Source organism: Pongo abelii, chromosome 17, assembly GCF_028885655.2.
Source record: "Pongo abelii isolate AG06213 chromosome 17, NHGRI_mPonAbe1-v2.0_pri, whole genome shotgun sequence".
NCBI classification, from domain to species: Eukaryota; Metazoa; Chordata; class Mammalia; order Primates; family Hominidae; genus Pongo; species Pongo abelii.
This window is the reverse complement of record NC_072002.2, coordinates 29,668,111-29,695,911: the sequence shown is the minus strand read 5'-3', so window position 1 is coordinate 29,695,911 and position 27,801 is coordinate 29,668,111. Positions and strand designations below refer to the sequence as shown.

Below are 27,801 nucleotides of genomic sequence, written 5' to 3'. Positions count from 1 at the left end.
TCTCCTCCTAGAACTTAAAGTATAATATATATATTTTTATATATATATATATACACACATATATATACATATATATACATATATACACATATATATACATATATATACATATATACACATATATATACATATATACACATATATACATATATACATATATATACATATATATATAAAAGAAATGAAGTCAATTATTTTTTTAAGATCTCAAATCTAATCATTGATGTGTTCACGCTTTTAACCAGGACTTCTTAAGTCCAAGTTTTCTTTAGTCCTCGGACATATTTCCTCTCATAAAAGTAAAAGAAGTCTGAGTGTAGTGGCTCACACCTGTAAACCCAGCACTTAGGGAGGCTGAGGCAGGAGGATCGCTTGAGCCAGGGGGTTGAGACCAGCCTGGGCAACATGGTGAAACCCTGTCTCTGTGAAAAATGCAAAAACTAGCCAAGTATGATGGCATGTTCCTGCAGTTCCAGCTACTCAGGAGGCTGAGATGGGAGGGTCACGTGAGCCCAGGAAATTGAGGCTGTAGTGAGCCTAATCGCCCTACCGCACTCTAGCCTGCACTCCAGTGAGACCGTCTCAACAATAAAAGACGAGGGCTTAAAAATATGTATTTTGGAAGTTAAACACAAGATAGAGAAAAATGTTTGCAGAGGTGAAAGAATAGTAACTAACCTAAGGAATATTCCTGCCTAGCACCCTCAGAAAGCCCAGTGGGAACCTCCCTTATCACAACCCTCCTTCCCTGATTTAGAAGTAACTACCATTCTGACTTTTGCATTAGTCATTTCTTTGCCTTTTAGTTTTACCACCTACATAGCTTTCCCTAAACAAATATTTTTTGGGCAGCCAGCATGAACTTAGCAGTGTAAGGAAAGGGTGCGTTCTATTGCCACTTGGAAACCAACCCACAACTTCAAAGCTGGGAACTTTGACAATGGTGATGATCATTTCGCTCTCTGGAACTCCAGCTATTTGTATGCTTCTTCTAGAGTGCTTTGCTTTTATCTTTTCTTGCATTTTTTTTTCCATTTTTTTTTCTGCTGCATTTTTAGATTTCCCCAAATTCCCAAGCATTCTACTGAATTTTTCATTTCTGCCAATATGTTTCAATTTGTAAAAGCTCTTTGTTCTCTGAATGTTCCTCTGTAGCTCTCTGATCTTTTTTCATGGATGTGGTGTCCTCTCTGATCTGAGGCTATTCATAAGAGTTTTTCCTTTTTTAAAAAATCCATCTTGCATAGTCTTTTTTTCTCTTGGTCGTACCTTCCACAAAAGAGGCTTTTCTCTGGTGCTCATAAGAACATCAAGCTGGATGGGACCATGGAGCACATGGTAGGGCTGGCCAGCATTGATCTTGATAGTAAGAACTTTTGGAAAGCTCTTTGTTGAGATGACAAATATATTTTTTTATTATGGTAAAATATTACATGAAGTCTGTCACTTTAACCATTTTTAAGCATATACTTCAGTGGCATTAAGTACATTCACAATGTTGTATAACCATCACTACTATTTCCTAAACTTTTCCATCGTCCAAGACTCCTTGTGCCCATTAAACAATAACTCTCCATTCTTCCCTCCCAGAAGCCCCTGGCAACTACGAACTTTCTCTTTGAATTTGACTACTCTAGGTACCTCATATAAGAGGAACTATACAGTATTTGCGCTTTTGTGTCTGGCTTATTTCACTTGCTTAAGTTTTCAAGGGCAATCCTTGTTGTAGCACATATAAGAACTTCATTCTGGGCCAGAAGCGTTGGCTCACACCTGTAATCCCAGCATTTGGGAGGCTCCCAGCACTTTGGGAGGCCGAGGCAGGTGGATCACCTGAGGTCAGGAGTTTGAGACCTGCCTGGCCAACATTATAAAACCCCGTGTCTACTAAAAATACAAAAATTAGCTGGTGTGGTGGTGCGCACCTGTAATCCCAGCTACTTGGGAGGCTGTGGCAGGAGAATCACTTGAACCCAAGAGGTGGAGGTTGCAGTGAGCTGAGATCATGCCACTGCACTCCAGCCTGGGCAACAGTGAGACTCCGTCTCAAAACAAACAAACAAAACAAAAAAAACTTCATTCTCTGTTACGGCTGAATAAGATTCCATTGCGTGTATATATCTCAGTTTGTTTAGCCATTCATCTGTTGGGCTGTTTTCACCATTTACTGTAAATAATGCTGCTATGACTGTTGGTATATCTGTCATGTTAGTACAAATATAAAGTTCATCTTGTATAATGTGGCAGAAAGAAAGGTGGGATACAGGATGATATGTAGTTTTGTTGTTGTTGTTGTTGTTTTGAGATGGAGTCTTGCTTTGTTGCCCAGGCTGGAGTGCAGTGGCGTGATCTCAGCTCACTGCAAGCTTCGCCTCCCAGGTTCACGCCATTCTCCTGCCTCGGCCTCCCGAGTAGCTGGGACTACAGGTGCCCACCACCACGCCCGGCTAATTTTTTTGTATTTTTAGTAGAGACGGGGTTTCACTGTGTTAGCCAGGATAGTCTCGATCTCCTGACCTCATGATCTGCCTGCCTCGGCCTCCCGAAGTGCTGGGATTACAGGCGTGAGCCACTGCGCCTGGCCGATACGTAGTTTTAACTCAAGTTTAGGGCAGAATTGAGCCTTAGGGAATGAGTGAGGGATATCCCCAAAGGATTTTTTAGTTGTGTCATGATGGCACCTTTAAGAATGACAAATGAGCAGCCTAAAGAACTTGGGGTGAGGGGAGTGGGGGGTCTTGGGGTGGGGTGCTAGTAGTAAATGAATGGAACCTAGAGACCAGTTAGCAGTTGATCAACAGTCCAGGTGAGAGATATGAGGGCTTAAAGTCTTAAAGTAGGATGGTAAAGGAAGGTTACATGTAACATCTTTCACACTGCAAAGGAAATAAAGGAGTTGAAACTAACCGCAGGGTTTTAAGCCTGTATTACTTACTCTCTTACCTCTGCTATGCCCAGACTGAAGAATTAACGAACTTGAGAAAGATATCATGAAGTGATTAAGACTTCCATTATCTACAAATGGTGTATCTAGTGAAATTTACTATGTGACTCTTTGAAATAGGGCAACTCCAGCTTCCAAGACCACTTTCAAATATACTTAAAGTTTAGAGCTCAACAATAACAGACCTCAACCAGATGTCAACTGAACTGAGGCTGACATCAGTGCATGTGAAATAATGTGTAACTCCTTCTAATCAGAGAGCTGAACCCAACCTGTCATGTCTAATGGCAGATCTCTGGGAGAGACCATCATTTGCTGAGGGGGTGATTCCCAGTGACTGACTCAATGACAATGGCATAATCATGAGAGCTGTTGAGGGACCTGAAATAGGAACTGTTTCCATGGGGAGCCACTCCCCCACACTTGCTGGGCTTCAGAGAAAACTCAGAAAAGAATTGATGTTTCAAATTTATCTTAGCAAAGTAACCTTTATCAATGTGTTCATTCATTCATACAAATATTGAGCACCACTTATGGAGGCACTATGCTTGGATGTGGGCCATCTGTGAGACCCATGGCACGCAGAAGAGATTCATTCAAAGAATTGGGCAGATAAATAAAAATGACAATCATGAAATTTACTACTAAAAATGTTGCTTTGAGGGTGTATAATAGGGAAAGCTGATCTGTAAAGTCAGGAAGGGAACATTTGAGCTCAAACCTACAACAAAATTTGGGGCCCAGTAAAACAGGGCTGAGAATAGTTCCAGCACTTCACCAGTGTGATGGAGGGGGACGGGGATCACAGAGTAAGCAGACACACTGTCGCATCTGTGGCTGGAGAAGTAGGTGGGGAGCAGCCAGTCCATGCAAGGCTTCGGGCCAGGTTAGAAGAATTGAGGCCTTTCTTGGCAAAGAATTTATGGCTAAGTCCTCAAAAGCAATTGCCACAAAAACAAATATTGGCAAGTTGGACCTAATTAAAGACCTTCTGCACAGCAAAAGAAACTACCAACAGAATAAACAGGCAATCTACAGAATGGGAGAAAATATTCACAGACTATGCATGTGACAAAAGTCTGATGTCCAGAATCTATAAAGAACTTAAATAAACCCACAAGCAAAAAATAACCCCATTAAAAAGTGGGCAAAGGACATGAACAGACAATTCTCAAAAGAAGACATACAAGTGGCTAATAAACATATGAAAAAATCCTCAACATCACTAGTCATCAGAGAAATGCAAATCAAAGCCATAATGAGATACCACCTCACACCATTCAGAATGGCTATTAAAAAGTAAAAAAAAAAAAAAAGGTCAGGCGTGGTGGCTCACTCCTGTAATCTCAGCACTTTGGGAAGCCAAGGCAGGAGGGTCACCTGAGGTCAGGAGTTTGAGACCAGCCTGCCAATGTGGTGGAACCCCGTCTCTACTAAAAATACAAAAATTAGCCCGGCGTGAGTGGTACGCACCTGTAATCCCAGCTACTCAGAAGGCTGAGGCAGGAGACTCACTTGAACCTGGGAGGCAGACGTTGCAGTGAGCCGAGATGGTGCCATTGCACTCCAGCTTGGGTGACAGTGTAAGACTCCATCTCAAAACAAACAAACAAAAACAAAACAAAACAAAAAACAGAATGTTGGTGGGCTGCGGAGAAAAGGGAACACTTATACACTGTTGGTGGGAAGGTAAATTAGTTCAGTCACGGTAGAAAGCAGTTTGCAGATTTCTCAAAGAACTAAAAACAGAACTACCATTCAACCCAACAATCCCATTCCTGGGTATATACCCAAAGGAATATAAATCATTCTATCATAAAGACCCACGCATGCATACGTTCATCACAGCACTATTCACAATAGTAAAGACATGGAATCAGCCCAGGTGTGTCTATCCACGGTGGATTGGATAGAAAATGTGCTGCATACACACCAAGAATACTACACAGTCATAAAAAATGAACAAAATCACATCTTGTGCAGCAACATGGATGCAGCTGGAGGCCATTATTGTAAGTGAGCTAATGCAGATTCAGAAAACCAAATTCTGCATGTTCTCATGTATACGTGGGAACTAAACATTGGGCACACGTGGACACAAAGATGGGAACAATAGACACTGCAGACTACGAGATGGGGGAGGGAGGCAAGGGTTGAAAAACTGTCTATTGGGTACTATGCTCATTACCTAGGTGATGGGTTAAATCATACCCCAAACCTCAGCATCATGCAATATACCCATGCAACAAACTTGCCCATGTGCCCTCTGAATCTAAAAGTTGAAGAAAAAAAAAGAATTGAGGCCTTTATACTATGAGCGATAGAAAGCCAAAAACACATTTTAAGCACAAGGGTGAGAAGATTACATTTGTATTTCTTGAAAGATTGCAAGCTACAGTGTAAGGGACTGAGGTGATGTGGGAACACGAGTCAGTGAGCTACTGGAATAATCTAGGTACAGTGTCTTGGCTAGATTAAAGAGACTGTGAAGAAATGTTATTGGCAGGCTGGGAAAATGATGGGCAAGAAAGACACTGGTGCCCAAGTCTCCCAGGTTTCTGACTCGTGTAATAGGATGAACAGAACACCCATATGAATGTTGTTTTTATTCATAGCAACTTCTTTGTAAGGTTTGTTCTTAGAATTGACCTCTTGTTAACAAGTTAGATGTCTTTTAGTGTCCCTGAAATTTTGTGGTATTAAACCACATGAAGGTGTTCTGTACCAGCAACAGTGGAGTGATGTCGAGATAGGGCACGTCAAAGCCCCTCGGAGCCAGTCTTTCTGCTGTCCCATCCCCACTTCCTGAGCAGAGCATATGCGTGCATGCATGCGTGTGTTAATAGCCACACTCACGGGGGAGGATCAGATCCTTCTGTCACCTTCCTTCAGAGCTTACACAGCTCTGATAAGAAACTATTTGTCAAAACAAATGTCATTTCTGAGAACACAATTTTACATGCACCGATGGCCTGTCACAAAAATGTTTTTTTTTTTTTTTTTAAATGGAACAGTCCAATTTTACTTCATGAGTAAATGCCCATTAAAATACAGGGCCACCTCTATGGCAACCCAAGGCAGAAACTTCTATACCGGTTAATTTGAAGCAGTAAGAAAGATTAAAAAAAAAAAAAAAAAAAGCACTTAATGGAAGGAACGTGTAACACTCATTTGTAAGTTAGAAGCAACTTCAAATTCACATTCCAGACTCCATGTCGATTTTTTAAAATAACTAGGGTCGACATTGACTTAACAGAGCAACAGATGTGCTGGGAAGAGGTGGATATAATGAAGGAAATGGATGACGGGGACAGTGATTGTTAAAATGGGTCATGAGATTGTAGGCTGAGCAACCCTGTTTCATAGCAGAGCCTTGTTTCTTATTAAAAAAAATAAAACCTAAAACTTTGAGGATGAGATTCAATGATATATTTTTTAAAGCCTTCTTAGGCAACCAAATATTTAAATATATATACTTTGTTCCCATCTTCAATCCCTCAAAGGGTACATACAGATACTGCATACTGCATACTCTGTGGGTTTTTTTTTTTTTCAATCTTGTAAAGACAGGATATCTCTACCATGCAGATGAATAAGACCTTTGATGTCATGCGAATATTACTTCTGGACTAAACACATACAATACTGAAATTATTAAACATACAAAATTAGAGCTTTCAGTGCATTTGCCATTTTTATTTCGCTATGCAGAAACATACATTCACCATGGGCTGTGATGCAGGTGACCGTGTAATGAAGAATCTCTCTTTTTGAAAGCTATTTATAACTAACACTAAATAGTTTTAATTACAGTGGAAATTCTGTACAGTTTAAGGCTTGGCTCTGAACTAGAATGTAAATATGGACCAGATTTGAAAATAAAACACTTTCTTTTCAAGTAAAAGAAGAAAAATCAATTAAAAAATACACGGAAAAAGAAACTAAGAAAACAAAGCCACAGGAAGCCCAGCAGTTTCTCCTGAAGTGAAATTTCATAATATTGTAAACTAACAAAAATACAGGTTTTCTTCCCAAAATAATGACAATTTAAGCTCTCCGGATTGAACACAGACCAAAGCAAACAACAAGGAAGAAATCGCATTAATATGCTAAAATCAGTACTACCTTATAACAAATTAAATGAGATAGACAAAGCAAGATTGGAAGCATTAAATATTTCCAGAGGGTCAGAGAGTCATTACTGTTTATGGGTGAGAGTAATAAAACCAGATGAAACAAGTACAAGTTGTTTACTGAATAAACTCGGTTATTGGCACATCTAATCTGGGGAAAATCTGACACACCGGAAGGACCTAGACAGCTTCTAGCATTTGAGGGTAATCTTCATTTATTGTAAATAAAAGGTTACCTAAGAAATTGCAATTTTGTTTAGACTTTAATAATAATAAACTATGAAAGGCATGAATTGTTTATGTGTTACATGAGACCACGGTTTATATTGTTGGTTATGAACGTGCAGGTATAGCTGAAAACGGAGACATTTTGTGAAAATTAAAAATGCTGCTCTTTTGTAATTTTATCGTTGCTTCATGCATTATCGGTTTAGTGATGCTGAATCAGATTGCTTTATTATGGGAAGATCTCTCTGCCAGTGTCTTTATTAATGGTCAAGGTCAATTCTTCTGGACTGAAATTTTCCACGGACAGATACAAGTCAGTTGGGTTAGAAGAGGGAACTCCATATAGGCTCTGGTTTTCCTAACGGTTTGCATGACTGCATTCAAGTGCAAGCTAAGTTATTCCTGCAAAAAAGAGATTTGATTAGTTACTCATTTGAAAACAACTGAAAGATTTTCTCAGATCAAGGACACAAAAAAAGTATCCTGGAGGTTAGAATGCTCGTTTGGACAAGATGCCATGACATTCCAGCGTTAAGTCACTGCCAATTATATGCTTTCTCTTAAGTTATTACAACGCCCAAGTGGCTGAAGCTTATGGAAGAAATCTTTTAATTATTTTTTGCTATCTTCCAAAATATATTATTCATTTGAGTAAAATGAGCATTTTTTGTATTTCTCTTTTAAGAGATGCCACTCATCAATTTGTTTCTTAAACCAATGTTAGAGAACTTACTAATATATTAAATCTCTTAAACATTTTATCACATCACCAAGTTGTGCAAGTCGCTCGACTGCTGCATTCAGCATTCAAAGCCCTCTCAGAAACGCTCACGACCCCATGAGATCTTGCATGGCAGGTGAGTATGCATGACAAGTCTGTGCTCACACAGATGATATAGTCTGCTCATGATGCTGGCCAAACAGTCACTGGAAAGGCATGTGCTTTCTACAGGACCACAAGACTGCATTTTTTTGCCTCCTCCTGAGACAGTGCTACACTAGGGAGAAAAATCATCCCAAAGAATACAGGAAATATAAGACATCCAAAAAGAAAGTGAGTGCTCAGCTTTCAAATTAAAAAACAAAACTAAAGACAAAAGCACAAACAGGCTATAATCAAACACAGTTGAAGAGAAAGCTTACGACGGGATAATGTTGCCATCAGAAGGAGAAAGGGGTATATGTTATTTCCCTAGTATTTGAAACACACAAATTGAGCCTCTCAGAGCAAAACTGCCTTAGTTCTGATTAGGCCACATGGCAAGTAAAATCAAATTTGACATTACAAATTTGGATAATGAAAGAGTGCAGGCCATGGAATAAAAGGGAACATCAGGAAGACCACACAAGCATAGACTCTGCTCTTCCTTTATCCTCTAACTGGCAATGCATGCAAAAACTCCACAAGAATGGAAGCTCCAAATGTGAGACAAACCCATAAACCAATTCTCCATCCTCTTGGTAACCAGCCCAACAAATGCCAGTGAGAGAACAGAGGAAAGGAGGGATCAGGTGAAGGATGAGAGGGAAGTGCCCCATGCCTCATGCCACAGCCTAGGCAAGCCTAGAGAATCGGCGTCACCTCTTACCTCTGGTCAATCCTCTCCATCTTCTGGTGTGATCTCTGTCTCTTTATGGACCACTACTTTGGTCACTGACATGTCAGGGTGCTGCTCTTTGGCCTCTTTAATTGCCTGAGCCAGCGCCTATCCCCGGGAAATCACAGAAGGGCAGAAACAAAAAGGAGGTGGAACATGCATGATCAGTGGCGAGGTGGAGACTTATGAGCTAGATCTATATCCACAATTTACAAATGCGGTACAATGATTACAAAACGAATCATAAATCATATATTGGAAAGTTAATTCGGAATTTTCTTCAGAATACATGCTGGACTAGAGGAATAGCATTGAAACTGTAGGACAACAGGTTTTTCTTTGTTTCTCTGCCAGGGTATTTACCGTCTCACACATACTACCTGGTCATGGTCAATGTCTGCATCCCCTGTGATGACTATTCGCTTCTCGATTCTTGTCTCTGAAATGCCCCCTTTCACAGTCTGCAAGACACACAGAGAAGCTTTATGAATTTACTCACTGGGAGAAACCATCATGCTTCAGTGGGGGGGAAATGGCAGAAGATGCTGACATCATTCATTCTTCGAGAATTGAAATTAGAGTTCTATGGCACTTAGTTAACATTTTTAATTCCAGACGTGAGGACAGAATGGAGGCCCTTGGGTCTGGATGGCCCGTGTTTCTGGAACACTACCACATGCCAAGCACTGGAGTAAGCATTAAGCTTAGAATATCAGAATGTATATTCCTAAAGGGGAACTCGCACATGAGGACAAGTGCATCATAAATCTAGGGGTTGTAAAAGCTCCCCTTGCAGCTATCCCGGCAACCTGAGCGTCAAGCCACCTTGTGCTTGTGTAGCCTAATGTGTGAGGAATTCTGAACAAGCACCTTCCTCCAGCTCGCTCTCAAGGAATCCTCTTCTCGGTTCTCACTCCACTTACTTTGGTGATGTGCGTAGTGGTGGTGGTACTGGTGGTTTCAGATGTGATCGTCTGTGCACTCATCAGCACGCCCGGCTCCAGATCTGTGCCTGGATCGACCTAAAGCAGCAGAGGCATAGACCCCTCATCCAGGTGCTCACATCTGCTTTTCAGAAGTTGGCTACGTTATTTAAGGCATATGACAATTTTACTATCTCCTATTATGCAATTATTATGCTCTTCAGAGTCTGAGAGCTGCTCCCAAGAATAAGAACTAAGTGCAACCAGAGATAATTGTCATTAAAAAAACTAAGGTTTCAGAAATGTGAGTGGTGGATGGGTGAGTGAATATTTTTCTTTCTCTGTGGCTAGGGAAACAGGTTTCTGAGCCTTTTTCTACACTTCAAACACATAAAGACTTGGTTAAGTCATCTGCTGCTCCCTGATCACTAATAAAATGACCATTATTGCATCACTTTTAATAGAAATGGTCTGGCTGCTGGATCCTCTAAGTCTCATGAATTAAATATCATGCAGTTCTATGTGAACACACTAGGCCATAGAGGGGTGAAATGAGCAGCCAGGGCTCTGGTCTTCACAGAACATCTCACCTGTGATGATTCATATGTGATGGTTTTGGTTTCGGTGTGAACTACTGGCACTTCCTTGGTAGAAATTTCTAGCTTTACTCCTCCTGGTGAAACACTGCCAAAACTGATGGTTTCCGTCTTTACCATTGAGGACTGTGCCAAAGAGAAGTAAGCAGAGTGGCTGTTATAGTTTGCATGAACACATTGTTTTCTTCCTTTTCCTCTTTGGTGGTTATAAGCACAGGTTAGTATGCTATAAATGTTTATGTAGACAGTAAGCTGGGGAATGAGGCATACAACATGCACATGTCAAACAATCTCCTGGACTCTCATAGCATTTTTATATGAAACGCTCCAAGTAAAGCAAAACATTTTGAAAGCAATAAAAAAAAGTTTTCTATTTAATAACTTCTTAGAAAGAAGAAACTAATAATGAGACATTAACTCCCCAAATACTTCAGGAATCTCAATAAAAGAGGATAAAGAATAAAGTTCTGGCATTTAGGACCTGGGCAAACATGGTTTTGGTGCTTCTGGAAAAATGCACTGATCAGAAATAAATGTATCACATTTTCTAATATCTTGGCCAACTTTGCATTTCCCAATTTTACTGCCAATTATAATAATTTCAGTGAGAGTAGAAACCATTTCCTGGTGTTATATTATTAATAATTAAGAGATATGTTTGCATGTGACCCCAAAGCTGGAAATCAGCGTGGAGACTCCTAATAGGTATGAAAGAAGGAAATGAGAGGAGAAACACACTATACATGGGGGGGGGCAGAAAATTAAACTTAGCTCCACCTTTATGCTGATCTAAATTTCCAGGCATCCTATCTCAGTTTTATTTTAATGATAAAAGTAACATTAACTACTAGTTACCTCAAAATGAGGTTTTTGTTCCAAAGTTTCTGAAATGTGGATGGCTGCACTCTGCTCTTCTTGTCGCTCACGGGAAACAACGGCTGTCTCTTCCTGTTCCAGGACAGCTTTAGCGACCTCCTCCCCTCCTTCCTCTTTAGCCCCCTCCGTCAAGGCAGAGCCCTCTTTCCCTTTAATGCCTGTGAATGCGGGCTGTGCTGCAGCATCCCCGCTGTCTCCCGCCGAGTAAGAAGCATCCCCACTCGCGTGCACCACACGCCGCTCCTCCACCAACACGGTCTCCTGCACCACCTTCTCAGTGCTAAGCGGCAGGTGGTGCACGGTGGGTTCCGTCTCTATTCCACTGGACTCCGTCTTGGTTTCCATTTTCTGCACGGGAAGAGATTGTGGCATCAGTGTGACCGTCCATAAACCAAAGGTCAGAAAATAACTAAAGCCGCCACTCACCAGGATGTCTAAAGCCAGCATCAAGTGCTTATAACCAGAAACACTGACGAAAAATATAAATTAGCTTTCATTCCTCCCACTGAAATCTCTGATGCCTGACCCTGCCCCTGGTGCATGCACTTGAACCTGCGCTGCTGCTTCAGGACATCCGCAAAACAAATGGAAGGTAGGATAAAGTGCAATTAACAAAACAAAAACCAAAGCATTGCAGCGCATTCACGTTGGTTTTGGCTGCTTTCTTAGACTCAACTGCTGAGATATAATGCTTTTAGATATTTAATTCTATTAAAATTTCTCAATATGAAGTACATTCTTGAGATGCAATTAAAGGCATGTGACAGATATGCCAAGCAGGCACAAGGGACAATAAAGTGAAGACACCTTTGAGATGCTGAAGGCAAAGCCAGCTGGATGCAACACACACACTCACGCCCAAAAAAGGGTAAGGAAAGGCACATGGGCACATTCAGAAACACCAAGGATGAAAACAAATGGCCACCTGAACCCAGCTTTGAGAAGTAGAAGTAACCCCTCCTATGAATTCTGTTGGTTTTCGCGCAGACTCTAATAAACTGAAGATTTCAGAGCCATCCATGAGCTTTTCCCCAGAAGACTGCTTAGTCTGAGTGAACAAAGAGAGGCAGAGTCAAGCACAAAAGAGAGACACAAACTCAGGCACATAAACATTCACAGCTTATTAGACAAAATCATAGGCAGAGGAGACAGGGAGGAGGAAGAATGAAGGAATCTCAGAGAGTTTGGAAACAGAAAAGAATGGGAAATAAAATAGAAAACCAGGTGCTCTTGTTTGGTAAAGCAGAGACGGTTATTAGGATCAGGGTGGCGCCAATTTAAGCAGATATTTTTTTTCCCCTTCATTGCAAGCCACAGCAGCACTATCACATCTTGGGAACAGGGAGCTGGAAATAAAATGGAAAGTGTTTTAATGCTGACTTTGCACTGCAGTATTGATTTAACCACGAAAAAAAATTAAAAAGCTGGGTTGGCTGCTCTCAACATAAAGCCAAGCAGCAAGAGAAACGGAAAGGTTTGGGGTGGAAGGGGACTGCCTCAAAAACTGTCATGCTGGAATTGCAAACTGTGGCCCCAATGAGCGACATTGGTTACCACTACTCGGGAGGTGGACGACTCAGTAACGTAATGGGCAGTAGCAACGGTAAAGGCTGGTTCCTGGGAATATCTCCATTCAGACAGGCTCTTCCTTCGGGGACCAAAGAGGCCCACTTTTAAGACCTCACTCTCGGGCACTTGCTCTGTTTTGCTGAAGCGTCTGCCTTCCAGGCCAGGGAGGACGGCCACATCCTTCTCCAGCTGTGGAGCCTTCTTGAGGTCATCTTCTTCAGGACTCTGCCGGCGAGACTCGGCCTCCTTGATGGGGGCCAGGGATTCGGACAATTTCCGCTTTGTCGTCTGGACCTCGGGTCCTCTCTTGGATTTCTCATCAGCGAGAGTTTCCAGGACCTCATACTCTGCCAGGCCGGGAATGATCTTCACGGATTCTGGCATTTCTTTCTCCGTTTTCTGAAGTGCTTCCGTAGTGGAGGGCTGCTCCACTTTCTCGCCCTCTTTAGCTTTCCCAGTCATGGTAACAATTCTCCCGGAGACAGTGTCATAGGATTTTCCTAGAGTGTATATCTTCTGTTTGCTGTCTTCTTTCAGTTGCATTTCTCGAGGCAAGTCTTCGAAGCTTTGCATTTTAATAGTGCCAGATTTTAACATGTCAGCTGGGAGGTCACCAGTACTACTGCTCACGGTCACCACCTTGTAAGTCACAATCTTTTTCGAATCACCACCAACTACCTCAGTTGGTATTTTGTCTACAATAACCCAATCCTCTGTGCCCTATATTTGAAATATAAAAGCTAAATTAGAAATTCTGATGGTATCTCATTTCTAAAATAAGAATCCTTTAAGAAAATCAGGGCAACTGCTACATGCAGGTCTGTGATGGGACCATACAGTGCTCATGTTATTATCTAATAATTATGGCTGCAATCTCTTCTCCTCTGAAATGATAAACTATAAACTTCAGCTCAGAATACATTCGGTAGGTAGAGTTGCAACTTCCTTAAACTGGAACATACTTTGCAGTAAATTTTTTGAAGAACAGATTTGCTCTTACGATAAATTTTGGATCATTTTATATTTCAAGATTAAATAACATTATTGATGTTGTTCTATAAGTTACTTAGCTTTACATGTGTGGGGATAAAAGTTTTCCTCGTTAAATATAATCTATACTTCATATACTGTTATCACAGAGAACTTCCCAACATTCCACAAATTTATGTAAATATTTTCCATATTTGTAAATTGTATTTCCTTATACAGGGAAATGAATCCATAATAGTACTTATTATTCAATAAATATTGAGTGTGACTGTGTTCAAGGTACTGTAATGAAATATTTCCCACAAATAGGACACTATTAGAGCCTCTTATAGTGATCTGTACAGTGTTCGAGTCTTACATTTTTTTTTTAAGAGATAGGGTCTCTCTATGTTGCCCAGGTCGGCCTTGAAGCCCTGGGCTCAAGTGATCCTCCCATCTCAGCCTTCCCAGGAGCTGGGACTACAGGCACATGCCATTGTGCCCACTCCAATCTTATTTACAACTGAAGTTCACTGTCTCAGAAGTTTCTCTCTGACTTTCTTTAGTGTTAGTTCCAATAAGGCAAAAGAAATGAAAGCTAAGAAACTTTTGTATTCAGGGAGGCATAATACAATATGACCAGGTAGGTTAATAGCTTCACAGATTACAGAGGGAAGAGATATCAAACCAGGAGCAGGTGAGTGCCTTGGTTTACATTTTAAACTAGGATGTTTTCTAGAAACTTTTGTGTTTATTACAGCCTGAAAACTTAAATCTAGAAATACGTGTGCCTTTAAAAATATCACTACAGATTGATCTATATGTTGTTGCTAGATTAAATGAAATGAATTGAAAGAATAACCTCTAGGGTTGATGGGACAGTTTTCTGGAAAATTATTTGATGAGAAGTAACCACAGAGTCAGCAGAGTCTCCTTCCTGCATTTTCTTTATCACACTTGGCTAGTGAGGAAACCAATAAGAATTCAGAACTTTCAAAATCAATCAACATCATCTAAATTAGCACGACTCTACAGGTAAAAACAGGCAGTAAAACAACATTTCAGCAAGATTATTATCAGAAAGTAAGTCAATGACAACATACAGACAAAAATCAGCTTAGATTAGAAGCCATAAAGAAATGATGCATAACTGATAACTAAAATATTAAGAAAATTCAATTTTCCCTTCCCCAGAATCTAAATCAAAATTATGTACCTACCTTGGTTTTAAACAAGATAAATGTAAAAGGGAAAATAAAAACTAAGAGCATTTTAATGACACTGAAGTCTGAAGACCAATTTCTTCTGGAAATCCTTTATGTTTGGTTTTTACCTGAGACTCAAGGAATGGAGCGCTTCCTTGCTGCAAAAATATAACTTTTTCAGAAATCTCTGTTTCTTCTTTGGTCTGTTTGAATAAAGGGGGTTGGGTTGGAGAAGAGGAAGTAGACAGTTTCCAAAAAGGCAAGTTAGGAAGGGAGTTCTTTCATTGTATTATCTCTATCTATCTATCATCTCATATATTCTCATAATACTCATTCGTTTTCTTCCTGAAGGAGTAAATTATTGTTTATGCATTTGAAAAATGATCTGAAACTACCTCAAAATTTAGTTTTTTCCAAAGAGTTCAGATTTTCTGAAACTTTGGGGTTAACTTTGGTGTTTATATAACTCAAATGTTCTTCATTTCTACAAACACAGAGCATACAAGAACAATATAAAGGCATTTGTTCTTGGCATTTAAACCATGTTTATGTTGGTATTAAAAAGTGCGTATTTAAAATAAAACATTAAGAAATTTTTAAAAATTTAAGTTAGGAATTAAGCCTGACTTCTATTTCTGACAAGTATCTTGTTGTATTCCCCATTTAGGTGCTGCCTGTTACAGAGTAGTGAAATGCACACAATGTCACTGCATTAGCCACTAATTTAAATAAACCCAGTCATACTTAGATGGATTGATTTATTGCCCCACAAGTAAACAAAAAATACTCAATGGCTTTATTTGAACTTTTATAACATGGTTAATAATTTTTTAAAGTCAATTTCAAAATATCTTGCTGGAAAATTAAGTATATCAATTCATAATTTAACATAAAAAATTAAGAAATATTAAGTATTTCATGTTAGGAATTAGGTTTTTGCTTTTTAACTATGTTTTATTTTTTTCTCTAGTATTAAATAGGCACAATTCAGGTGGCAATACATTAGCTACCAAGCCTAAGTTGAACCAAGCGTTCAACTTCACAGAACAGGGACAGAAAGGATATTTTGGAAGATTAACTGAAAAATAACGATGGAAAGTTCAAAGTTTCTAGAAGAATGGAACTTTTAAAATACATCTTATCATTACAAACAATGTAATTTTATGAGAGCTATTTAAAATTTCTTTTTGTCTAAAAATCTACCAGTACTACATTTAATCATTTGTTTGCAAGAGATTGTAGGGGAACATCTGGAATATTCTGCAGGACCTACAATGACAGATTTTGATAGTATCATTCTCAAATGACTCCTTCTAATGAGAAACAAATAAGCCATTTTCAGAGGAGGAAAAAAAAAAAAAACCAACAACAACAAAAAGCTCTATCCCACTGCATTTTGGAGGACGGTATTGGAAAAGATAAAATGTACCATGTGGAATCATTAAATGTGGATTTTGTTTCTTTTCCTTTTTGTTCTTTTCCTTCTTTTTTTTTTTTTTTTTGCTTTTAATTATAGCCTCTTTTGCAAACAGAAATGAGAAACAGGAAGGAAAGGTCAAAATTATAGGTACTTTTCAGAATAACAATGCTAGGTCTCTAATTATAATCACTGAGCTAAATATTATTCCTAAGATAAAAGCTTCACAAAATCCCCAGCAAAACAGTGGTTTTCAGCATATCCTGGTGTCTGAAACCAACTAATTTAAAAAATGCCTATGTCTTATAATTGAAAATATTAACAGTGTCTACATTCCAAACTGTGTATGTCCAATAACATAAACAGATAACACAGGGAGATTTTAAAATGTAATTCTATATATGGTCAACCTCCCAATACAGTTAGTCTAGTTAATAGAGAAGTGAAGAGGTACTGATAAAGAAAAGGTGATCTAAAAATTCACTTTTATCAGGGGTTAGGATATAGTCAGATATATAGCCCAACCACTTCATTTAGTTACTTAAACATTATAAGTTATTAATCTTAATATCATAATTGGAAAACAAGGCCCTATACTGGCACACAAAATTCCTACAGTGTCATTTCCTGTTGGGTGATTAAAGGTTTCTACGAATAAAGTTTAGGGAATGGGTAAATTTGCAAATACAGAATTTGCAAATCATGGGAACTGACTATAGCAATCATCTAGCTCAAGGAATTACTGTACAGTGAACACACCTGTAAAACTACCACTCATATGAAAGAGAGGACAATATCGGCGCAGAATACATACTAGCAGGTACTGCTTTTTTATTGTGATTTGGAAACTTTTGGTATTCAAGTAACCACTAATGAATATAACTCTAACATGGACAAGGCTTAGATGCATCATGAAAGTCTGTCATGGGAAAGGTTTGTGGACAGAGGATGTACCTGGCACGCTGTACATACCACATGTCTACCCTTCCTATGTTTGGTGGGCCCTGTGTGTGGGTTTATTTGTCTATTTTCTAAAGCAAATGAGAATTAGATATTATTTGCTGCTTTGGGGCATCCTTGCTACTTGTCTGCTGTTAACTCAAATATCTGAAACTTGAAACAATCGGCAATCAAATTTCCATTTTATATAGGAAAGAAACATAAAATTCTCAGAACATAATCATCATTATTAGCTTGCTGTATATAATTCTAACTATAATTTTCTTCTAATTGTTCATAAATTGGTAGCATTTTATAGAAATAATTATAACAATTCAACCACTATAGATACAACAAAATAAAGAAAAAAGATGGTAATATTAAAACTCAAGAGATCTTTAGTTTTTTTCTTCAAAGTACCATTTTGTCACTGAGACCAAAAAAAAAAAAAACAACTAAGCTTTGGGAAGTCATAAGTTTGGGGTCACCAAATCTAAATTTCTTTTTGACTCTGACACAAAATAACCACTACTTTATTAGAGATGTCAATTTTAAAAATTGAGTTAAATATTTCCATTTAGAAGTAACTGGATTTCTTTCTAAACTGGTTGACTACTGTTTAATTGAAGTAGGCTTTATTACATAATAGAGTAATATCAAATTAGTAACTTACTTTAAAAAATATCCCCTCCAAAATAAAAATCGTTTGGTTATATATTTATAAACCAGTATGTTTTCTATGTGCATAACACACAAATGATTAAAAAAAGGATAAAATTATCTTTTGTGCTTTTCACACACAAAAATAACAGAAGCCATGGTTTTAATATAGAAATAGGCAATAATTTAGAGCAAAAGAACTTTCTGGTTTGTTCTGAAGGCTACTTACAGGGCCCTCAATTGGAGTATAAACTTGATGTCATCAATGATTATGAGGTCCTGGAGAAGAGTAGAAGAGAGGACAGGCCACTCTGCCTGGCCCTGCTGCCATGGGGAGCACAGCATCCTGACACCTAAAGAGATCCCTTTTCCCCTGGGACTTGAAGCTCCTTTGAGATGCTTTTAAGGGCTCCTTTGATAAGCAGCGTTAATCAGCCCGATTTCTAACAAGTTCTCTATATCTAGTCAAGCTCTTTCTGCTACATCTCCATTCACAGTGTGATGAAGCACTGAGGGACTGCAAAACAACCCTGCAGATGCTGAAAGCAGTGAGTATGACAGCCTTTGCCCTTCTCCAGTTTAAATAACCAAACTGCTTTGCCATTCTGCAGAGGGCATGTTTTCCTTCCTTAATTATGTTGAAAAAATCCTTTCCTGGCCTTCTCCAGCTTTTCTGCACTAACACAGAAAAAGCATTAATATCCAGGGAAAGTTCAGTATATTCAAAATACTCCTTATATTATTAACATCCTTGGGCTTATCAAATGTTAATTCTCTAACATTTAGGGTTTTATAAATGTAAAAAAACATATCTTACTAGTCTAATAGCCTAGACTTATGAAGTTCCCTTGTTTATTAGCACCACCCTTTAAATTCTCTAAGTTGTTCCCTAAACTTTGATTCAAAGTGGCCATCACTTAGGATTTAGTTTTGCTTTGTTTTGTTTGGGGTGGCTATTTAGTTTGTGTTTTTGTAACTTAATCCAGTATCTGATATCTTTAGAGCTAGTAAATTATTTCCAAAAGAGGTAGTAGAAATAGGATAAGCCAAACTTAACCAATTACAATAAAATTCATGAGAGCATAACTGAATATTGTAAGGACTATTATATTTAAATCAATCAATGTGAAATTTGTCTCTTGAAACTCAGTAGTTTGAATGGAACTGAAGTTTAATGGTACAAGAATATGTTGGTAATCATACTTTTCATTTATTCTGCATAAAAGGGTCTTTTTTAAGTCATTCAAATGGATATAGACCTATTTCTTATTAGCTAGGTTTGGGATTGTCATGAACATAGTGATAGTGGGTTCTTGATTACTTTTGACAAACAGCTTTCTTTGTTTTGAATTCTTATTTTTACTGCAAGGACTTAAGCACTGCATATAGATCACTGTTTAAAGAATTTTTCTCTCACCAAAGCCTAAGTTTTAATGTTCTATTCTGTGTCAGCTTCCTGAAAAAATATTTCCCAATAAAGTGGTCTTATAGAAAAGGAGGTTAACCAATACAATGCTAAAAAAGATGCAGTTTTCAAAAACTACGTTTTTTGAAACAGAGATAAAGCAACATGATGTCTAACAGTAGACAGTCAAGTTAGCACTACAGTAATTTTTGGTTCCCACACAATGGGAGCCCTGAAGTAACACCAGCTGAATCCTCAGAGTCTTTGGTTGTACATTTAAAAAGAGCTTCCTTGGAAGGCTGAGGTGGTGGATCATTTGAGGTCAGGAGTTTGAGATCAGCCTGACCAACACGTTGAAATCCCACCTCTATTAAAAATACAAAAAAATTAGCCAGGTGTGGTGGCACATGCTTGTAGTCCCAGCTACCCAGGAGGCTGAGGCAGGAGGATCTCTTAAACCCAGGAGGCGGAGGTCACGCCACTGCACTTCAGCATGGGTGACAGAGAGAAACTCCATCTCAAAAACAAACAAACAAACAAAACCAAAAAAAACTCTGTCTCAAAAAAAAAATCTCTTTAAATGTACAGCCAAAGAGTGTGAAATAACCTTACTTAAAAAAAAAATTTCTGGCCACTACTTTCCCCATAAAACACCTACTAGGAACCAATTATAAATTTGGCCAGGTGCGATGGCTCATGCCTGTAATCCCAACACTTTGGGAGGCCAAGGTGGGTGGATCACTTAAGACCTGGAGTTTGGTACCAGCCTGGCCAACATGGCAAAACCTCGTCTCTATTAAAAATACAAGAATTAGCCGGGTGTGGTGAAGGGCATCTATAGTCCCAGCTACTTGGGAGGCCGAGGCAGGAGAATCACTTGAACCTGGGAGGCAGAGGCTACAGTGAGACAAGATCGCCCCACTGCACTCCAGCCTGGGTGACACAGCAAGACACTGTCTTAAAAACAAAAAACAAAAAACTTAATATAAATCAATTAAGATAATCAGTTATAAATAAAAATCAAATAAAACTCTTGTTATATCAATAAAAGCCTGGTGTAATATCTCAGAGTAAAATTGTCCTGTCTTGAAATGCTATCAACTTCAGGTCACCATTTAGTCAAACAATCTCAATGGGCCTCATCTTAGAATTGATGAGAACAAGTTTTCAGAGTGTTTCTCAAGGCAAAAGTAGAAAGCATATGTGGAAAAAGTGTCAATGCATGAAGAGAATATCCTGATTTCTCTCAGCTATAAAATCTAGGTTTATGGTCAGAAACAGCTGATATTTCACTATAGTCTCCCTGTGGCTTCCCACCCTAAGAACTGTCTGATGCTATTACTCACTCCTCAGCCACTTTAACCATTTTACTTTGCAGTTTTCTTTTGGAGCACTGAGCATCTCAGCTCAGGTTAAACATAGGTAGGAAGAGAGATTTTCTACCCAGAAGATTGTCAAATGCAATTCCACACCCTGTAGAGAAGGAAGGCGGGTAAACAGAATGCGAGTCTGACCACAAGCCTGACTACTGACCTCTTCAGGGACAAGTGGTTCGATCATGGGGGCATCCTCCTGCCTGGCGGCCAGTCGTACGGGGGAGGTGGAAAGCCTCTTCTCCCATTCATTCGTTATGGCAGTGTCTGTTGAGGTTTCTAAGAAGGTTCTTTTCAGCTCGCTAATGTTGGTTTGATGTTTCATCAGGTCATCTTGAGTTTTTTCTAGCTCCTATATTCAGAACACAAAGTATCCAACAGTCAATGTTTTACATTTGTGTTCCTTTCAGCTCTTTTGTTTGCTTTTAAAGTAATGTCAATCTTATTAGTAGTCAAAATAAAACAAAATTTTGATCAAGGCTCATGGCACTACCACAAACACTCTGGTGAAAATGTGATTTTCCCATGGAAAGGAAACAGAAAAAAAAATTTAGTTCACACAAACATGAATACCAAAAGAATTTTAGAAGGTAAACTATAAAGAGTACAATTCACATGTATCCTGAGAGAATTAAAATAAATATACACACAGGAATAGGGATCTATATCTAGGAGAGAATAACAAATCAGAAGCTGAGAAGTCATCCCCACTTATTAACAGATGAGCACACAGTTCATGCATCACAGTACGAACCCACAGGTATTACACTAAAAGAAAAACAACACACACAAACATGCACTGGTATATACCAATACCAACCTCTAACATAAGATTACTATGTTTGACATACACATTTTCACCCTTTATTCGTTTAATCAGACTATTCTGAAAAAAGTGGAGAAGAAAGGGAAAAGTAAGGGACACAGTCGTCAAGGGAACAAATGCCAACCTACACACTGCACCAACAACGTGGTAACCGGCTACAGAGCATGCTGAAAGATCTGAACGCTGTAGACAAACAATGACTTATAACACACTCTTTGTTTTTTTTTTTGTTGTTGTTGTTTGTTTTATTTTTAATTTTCTACCTGTGCCTTGAGCTCTGCATCTTCCTCCTGGTCCGACTGCCAGCATCAAGAAAGAGTGGGAAATAAAGTCTTACATGCAATTTACTCTAAGATTGAAGAACTATGGTCTACACAGACTTGCTAAATGTGGGCACTCATATGCTCTTGCATATGGATGTCACTTCTTTCTTATACACAAACCACAACATTCTCACACACAATTAGGAAGCTTAATAAGAATATAGGAATATAGGAGTGAAACAGTTCTTGCCTGGTGGGTCTTTGGCATTTTGACCAGCAGACACACGTGGTTGAGAACGTGACAGCAAGGGTGTGGCAGGTTGTTCTTGATGAACATTAGAAATAGTTCAGGAAGTGGGGGGAGCCAGATTAAAATTAAAATTTGTAAGAATAGCTATGATGATACAATAATGAGAGCTCACATGTAGTGTATGAATCCCGCCCTGTGAGGTTAGTGATTATGATTCTCAATTTGTAGACCAGAGAACCCATGCTCAAAGAATACGAAGAATTTTGCACAGAGGTTCCCACATTTTAAAGTTTCTTGAGACCTTGATTTTCTTTTCTTTCTTTTCTTTTTTTTTTTTTTTTTTTGAGACAGAGTCTTACTTTGTTGCCGAGGCTGGAGTGCAATGGCGTGATCTCGGCTCACTGCAACCTCCACCTCCTGGGTTCAAGCAATTCTCCTGCCTTAGCCTCCCAGGTAGCTGGGATTACAGGCGCCTGCCACCATGCCTGGCTAATTTTTTGTATTTTTAGTAGAGACAGGGTTTCACCATGTTCACCAGGCTAGTCTTGAACTCCTGACCTCAAGTGATTCGCCCGCCTCAGCCTCCCAAAGTGCTGGGATTACAGGCGTGAGCCACCATGCCCAGCCAATTTTCTTGAATGTATATAGTTAAGAACAAATTTGGGAGGGGAGAAGACAAATATGGGGCAACTAAGACAGTTTTTTTTAAAAAAGAGAAATCAACTACTATCAACAACAGCATTTCTTTTAAAGGTTTTAGACGGGACAATTTTTGAGATTTGAAAAAGTACAGTTATCCCAAAGCCACCTCATTCTCCTGATTTTTCTAATTTCAAGGAGTGGTCTAATCCCTGGACTGCTGTCTAAGTATCAGTAATTAGTAAGCAGGCCAAGCCATATGCGCATGCAGCAGCGAAGCTGTGTCTCTCACTATGGCTCTTGGACTCAGGACTGGGGCTTTATGCCCTTGTGCTAGAAGAGGAGACCCAGAATGAAATTCTAGGTGAGAAAAGGATCATACCAAGTCAGGTGCCTTAAGAAAATCATTTAGTCTATCTAGGTCTCTCTCTTCTTATTTGCCAATGGGGACAAGACTGCTTACTCTTCATATTCTACACTGACCACTGTCGTGCTGGCCACCTATAGAAGGGACAGAGTTTCTTAAGTATCACGGGGCAAACAGGAAATTTAAACACAGTGCAAATGTGCTGGTGACACACCCATTCTTCAGTGCACAGGGGGTTCACAGCTCTTCATTTTATTTCTAAGCTTCAAAATCTACCTGTGTTATAGGTACTCCCTTGCATGCTTTAAATGTTATATAACACATTTTAAAACTACTATAGAAGTTTAAGGTATTATTATTAAAATATTTTTCATTTATAGCACACATTAAGATTCCAATGAAATTTACTGGATGTACTACCCTGTGGCTACATGTAACTAACTCTTACAAAATCAAGGTGTAGCTTTGTTATAGTTGGCAAAGAAAATTACCAACTTGTAATAGATTTATGTATGATTGCTTAAAAGAATCTGCATAATAGTTTTAACAATATCATCTTTAATGTTAAAAAATTATGATTTTCAAGCTTTGGATTGAACTCTGGCATTTCTTTTTTTTTTTTTTAATTATTATTATTATTATTATTATTATTATTATTATTATACTTTAGGCTCTATGGTACATGTGCGCAACGAGAAACCTAATAAAACGCCATCACGAAAGATTTTTTTCTAAAGATATTTTCAATTAAGTGATATACAGATACCATTTACAACATTTTTAGTTTTTTCTAAATACCCAACTAGAAAATATTATTATAATAGGATGATGCAAAAAAAATGTAAACAACCTAAAATAAACATTATTACAAAGTAAAAACTAAATTCTGCTAGTAAAAAATAGCCGAATTAACATCGATAAATGTCGACTTCCATTAGTACAGATATTATTTTTAAAGATATTTTAACTACTTAATGGTAGAGAAGATTTGAAAAACAATATAAGCCACACATACACAGACACACACACACACATTTAATGTGTTTCTTTAACCCTAAAGAAAAAAGGAGAAATAACAGTATATCTTCTATCACTGTTTAATGTGATTACATTTTTTAAAAATTAAGTACTAACAGTAATTTGAAAATTCATTTCTTATGAGTGACCGAGGCTATAGTCAAAGGCTACAAAAATGAGTAAGGTAAGTCTTATTTTAACAATAATTATTTCACCATTGGGGAATTAAAAATATATCCACATCAAGCCAAAATACTAGTTAATTGTGACCTTCTTCCCATTCATTCTATTATACATCTATACATCTATAGCCTCCCATTTGAGATAGAATTTTTTTCTAAAAAAAAACAAATGTATTATCAGTCTAGGCAAGTGGTTCTCAAAATATGTCCTAAGATGTGCAGAGTCAATATCGCCTGGGAACTTGTTAGAAATATAAATCCTCAAGTCCACCCCCAGCTCTTCTGAATGAGAAACATGAGGCTGGAATCCTCCAGGTAATTCTGATGTAGGCCAGAGTTTAAGAACCACTGGTCTAGACAACAAAGTACATATTTAACTCCTACTGTTAAAGTTAGAACTGATCTCCATTACAACAGCTCGTATGTGGAATTCTTAAACACAGAGCCACCCCACAAGGCATTTTCGGTATGCCACTACCAGCCACTCTCAGCCACAATACCAACCTCAGTGGCGGTGGTCTCCCCGTCGGCTGCGGTGTCCGTGCGCTCACTGTCAGTCTGTTGACCACAGAAGTGATCAGGTTCCAGGAGGAAGGCAGGGACAGAAAGTAAACCATCTGGTCAAACACGCTCTGGCACAGGTCAGACAGGTCATTTTCTTTCTCTGTGATTTCTCTGTGTCATACCACCTTCTCACAAGGACACAAGTTCAAGCAAAGCAACAGAAGGGCCAGAGCTAGGTGTCATCAACAGAGCCAACTCACAGGATGACCTGAGGCACACTCAGCCTGCAGGAACTGGGGAGCCACACTGACCTGTCTGGTTCTATGTCTCAGGGAAACCAATTTGTCATCCCCACACCCCTCCTCCAACTTTTAACTAAAAACCTCAAGCAACATCTCCTTAAAATGTTTAATGCAAATAAAATTGATGTTTATATATATTTTATTCTAGTAATATTTCATATTTGAAAGGTAAATGAAAATGTCAATTCACAGAAAAAGCTATTGTAACAGTCACTGGACTTTCAGCCTCTCATTTATACCATTATGATAATTTATATCCATCTAAGGCCATCAGGCTGTCTGCATTACCTGTCAATTATAAAAGGCACATGCCAGTGACTCACAGGCATATATTTTTTATGGGAAAAACATAACTCAATTTTCAAGTAGGGTTGCTAACTAGATATTTTTTAAGACTACATGTTATGTTTATTTTGCCCCACCCTCCAATATAAAGAAGTATATTAAAGTACGTATTTAAACATCTTGCTCCAAAAATGCCATTCAAATGAAGCAAATAATAAGAAGAATTGTTAAAACAATAGACAGAGAAAGAGAAAGAGAGAAACATCTACTTAGAAACAAATAAAACAAAGCACAGCATTTGACAGAGCCTAGGTTTTGAGGAGAATGAGAATAGTAATTTCAGGACTGGTTTTTAATCTGTTTCACAGGGGTTTATGACTTAAAAACTGTTTTCTCTCAAGTAGAGTAGAGCCGTGGACATCTAAATGCCCTAATATTAACTGACTTTCCCTCCACAGATATCAACTAATCATTAATAAAGTTCCCTTGATCAAATATTTGTGATTAATATTTTGAAAACAAAAATGAAAATGGGAGGGGAGTCTATGATGGTGAATCTGGTTCTTAAAATAACCTCCCACTACAAAGAACAAGAAATGTCAAGAAGGGACAACTGGGACAGTGCTGTTTCCACTGACAAAACTAAACTCTGGCTATGCTGATTTCTTGGCACTAGCCACATGTTTCATGTTACATACTCCTAAAAGAAAGGGAGGCTGAACACATGCTCAGCACATGTACCTGAGGACACCATTCTGGCACCCTTGCTACCAAGTCTAAGTGGAAAATAATTTTCTGTAGGTTGGTAAGGAAAGCGTGTTGACCCATTTTCACGACTTGACCGGCTTGGTTAACAACTGGTGGTAGGAGGTGGCTGTTAATTTTCATATAAAGGTGATTGTTGCTATGGGATTAGTATGGCTGTACCGAGTGACAGCCCTGGGAAAGGCCAGTTTGAATTAGTAAGAGAGACCGGTTATTTGTTCCGGTGTACAGAATAACTCAAAGATCTTAGGCTTTCAAGAATAAATAAGAATGACTTGCACTTAGTGTTTAATTTTTTTAGGCAGGGTCTCGCTCTGTCACCCCGGCTGGAGCATAGTAGTGCAATCTTGGCTCACTGCAACCTCCGCCTCCTGGGTTCAAGTGATTCTCACACCTCAGCCTCCCTAGTAACTGGGACTATAGGTGCATGCCACCATGCCTGGCTAATTTTTGTACTTTTAGTAGAGGCAGGGTTTCACCATGTTGGCCAGGCTGGTCTCAAACTCCTGACCTCAAGTGATCCGCCTGCCTTGGCCCCCTAAAGTATTGGGATTACAGGGGTAAGCCACTGAGCGCCCAGCTCGAATGACTTGCATTTAGTGTTCTAATTAGTTGTGTCAAACACTTCTAAAATTCTTGAAAGTGCTTCTCCTCCTATCTAGCTTATTTCCCTTGTGGTTTTAAAATTTACTTCAGTAACTTGCAAGCATTTTAGCATTAGGGGACAGTGGTCGTTAAGAGGGAAAGGTTTAATGTCAGATGAACATGAGCTCAAATCGTTTCTGTTCAAACCTGTGGCACACTGGGTACTTTTCGTATTTTAATCTCAGTTTCCTTCCCATAAAATGGGGAAAATAACAGCCCTAACTGTATTGGGTAATGGATACTAAGTGCTCTATATAGTGCCTGACACACTCAGAGCTAAAAAAAAAAAAAAAAAAAAAAAAAAAAGCCTATAATAATTATATAATTATTCCTATTTTTCTCAGCCATACACAAATAGCATAGTCCATATATAAAATTTCTTGAATTCCTACTTAGCATTTAGTCAGTCAGTCAGTAGTATAGTGCCTGATCAACAGTCAATAAATGAATAAGGCTGAATAAAACAGTTTTTATAGCAACTGGTATTTCTATAATGTATGATGACTACATAAAACTGCAAATATATAACATATCATAAACTATCATATAATACTATGTTTATGTAATTTAAAATGTTATAAATCAGTTAATTTTTCTTCCTCTTGATTTGAACTTATCTCTATTTTTCTTTGTATTATCAAAAAATTACTCAGAAATACACATGTAATTGCATTTTATGGTTTGGGGAGGTAAGTTCATCTCATGTTTCTTGATAGGATATTTTGATATCCTGCCCCTTATTTGACCATTCTGAAAGTACAAAAGAAAAAACATGACTGGTCAACAGCTTTATAATGTGAAATGATGAAGCCTTTTTATGCTGGCTTTCACTCTTAGAAAGGCTGGAAATAAGCCACCATAACATGTGAAAGATGTAAGCAATGATGATACAATATTTAAAAAGAATTAATTAGTAGTGAC

The 27,801-nt window shown here is 38.5% G+C and overlaps 1 protein-coding gene across 31 annotated transcripts in view; it reads right to left on the bottom strand.

Moving 5' to 3' along the window:
- Positions 1-6,619: 6,619 nt before the first annotated feature.
- EPB41L3 (erythrocyte membrane protein band 4.1 like 3) overlaps positions 6,620-27,801 on the bottom strand; it is a 249,369-nt gene continuing 228,187 nt past the window's right edge. For 3 of the 31 annotated variants that reach the window (NM_001133169.1, XM_054537516.2, XM_054537519.2), the window contains 10 exon segments: positions 6,620-7,707; positions 8,895-9,011; positions 9,284-9,364; positions 9,827-9,925; positions 10,417-10,548; positions 11,278-11,646; positions 12,224-12,346; positions 20,996-21,187; positions 21,925-21,960; positions 24,884-24,937. In NM_001133169.1, the coding sequence (NP_001126641.1) occupies positions 8,901-9,011; positions 9,284-9,364; positions 9,827-9,925; positions 10,417-10,548; positions 11,278-11,646; positions 12,224-12,346; positions 20,996-21,187; positions 21,925-21,960; positions 24,884-24,937 (1,197 nt within the window). In that variant the 3' untranslated portion in view covers positions 6,620-7,707; positions 8,895-8,900. 31 annotated transcript variants of the gene reach the window in all.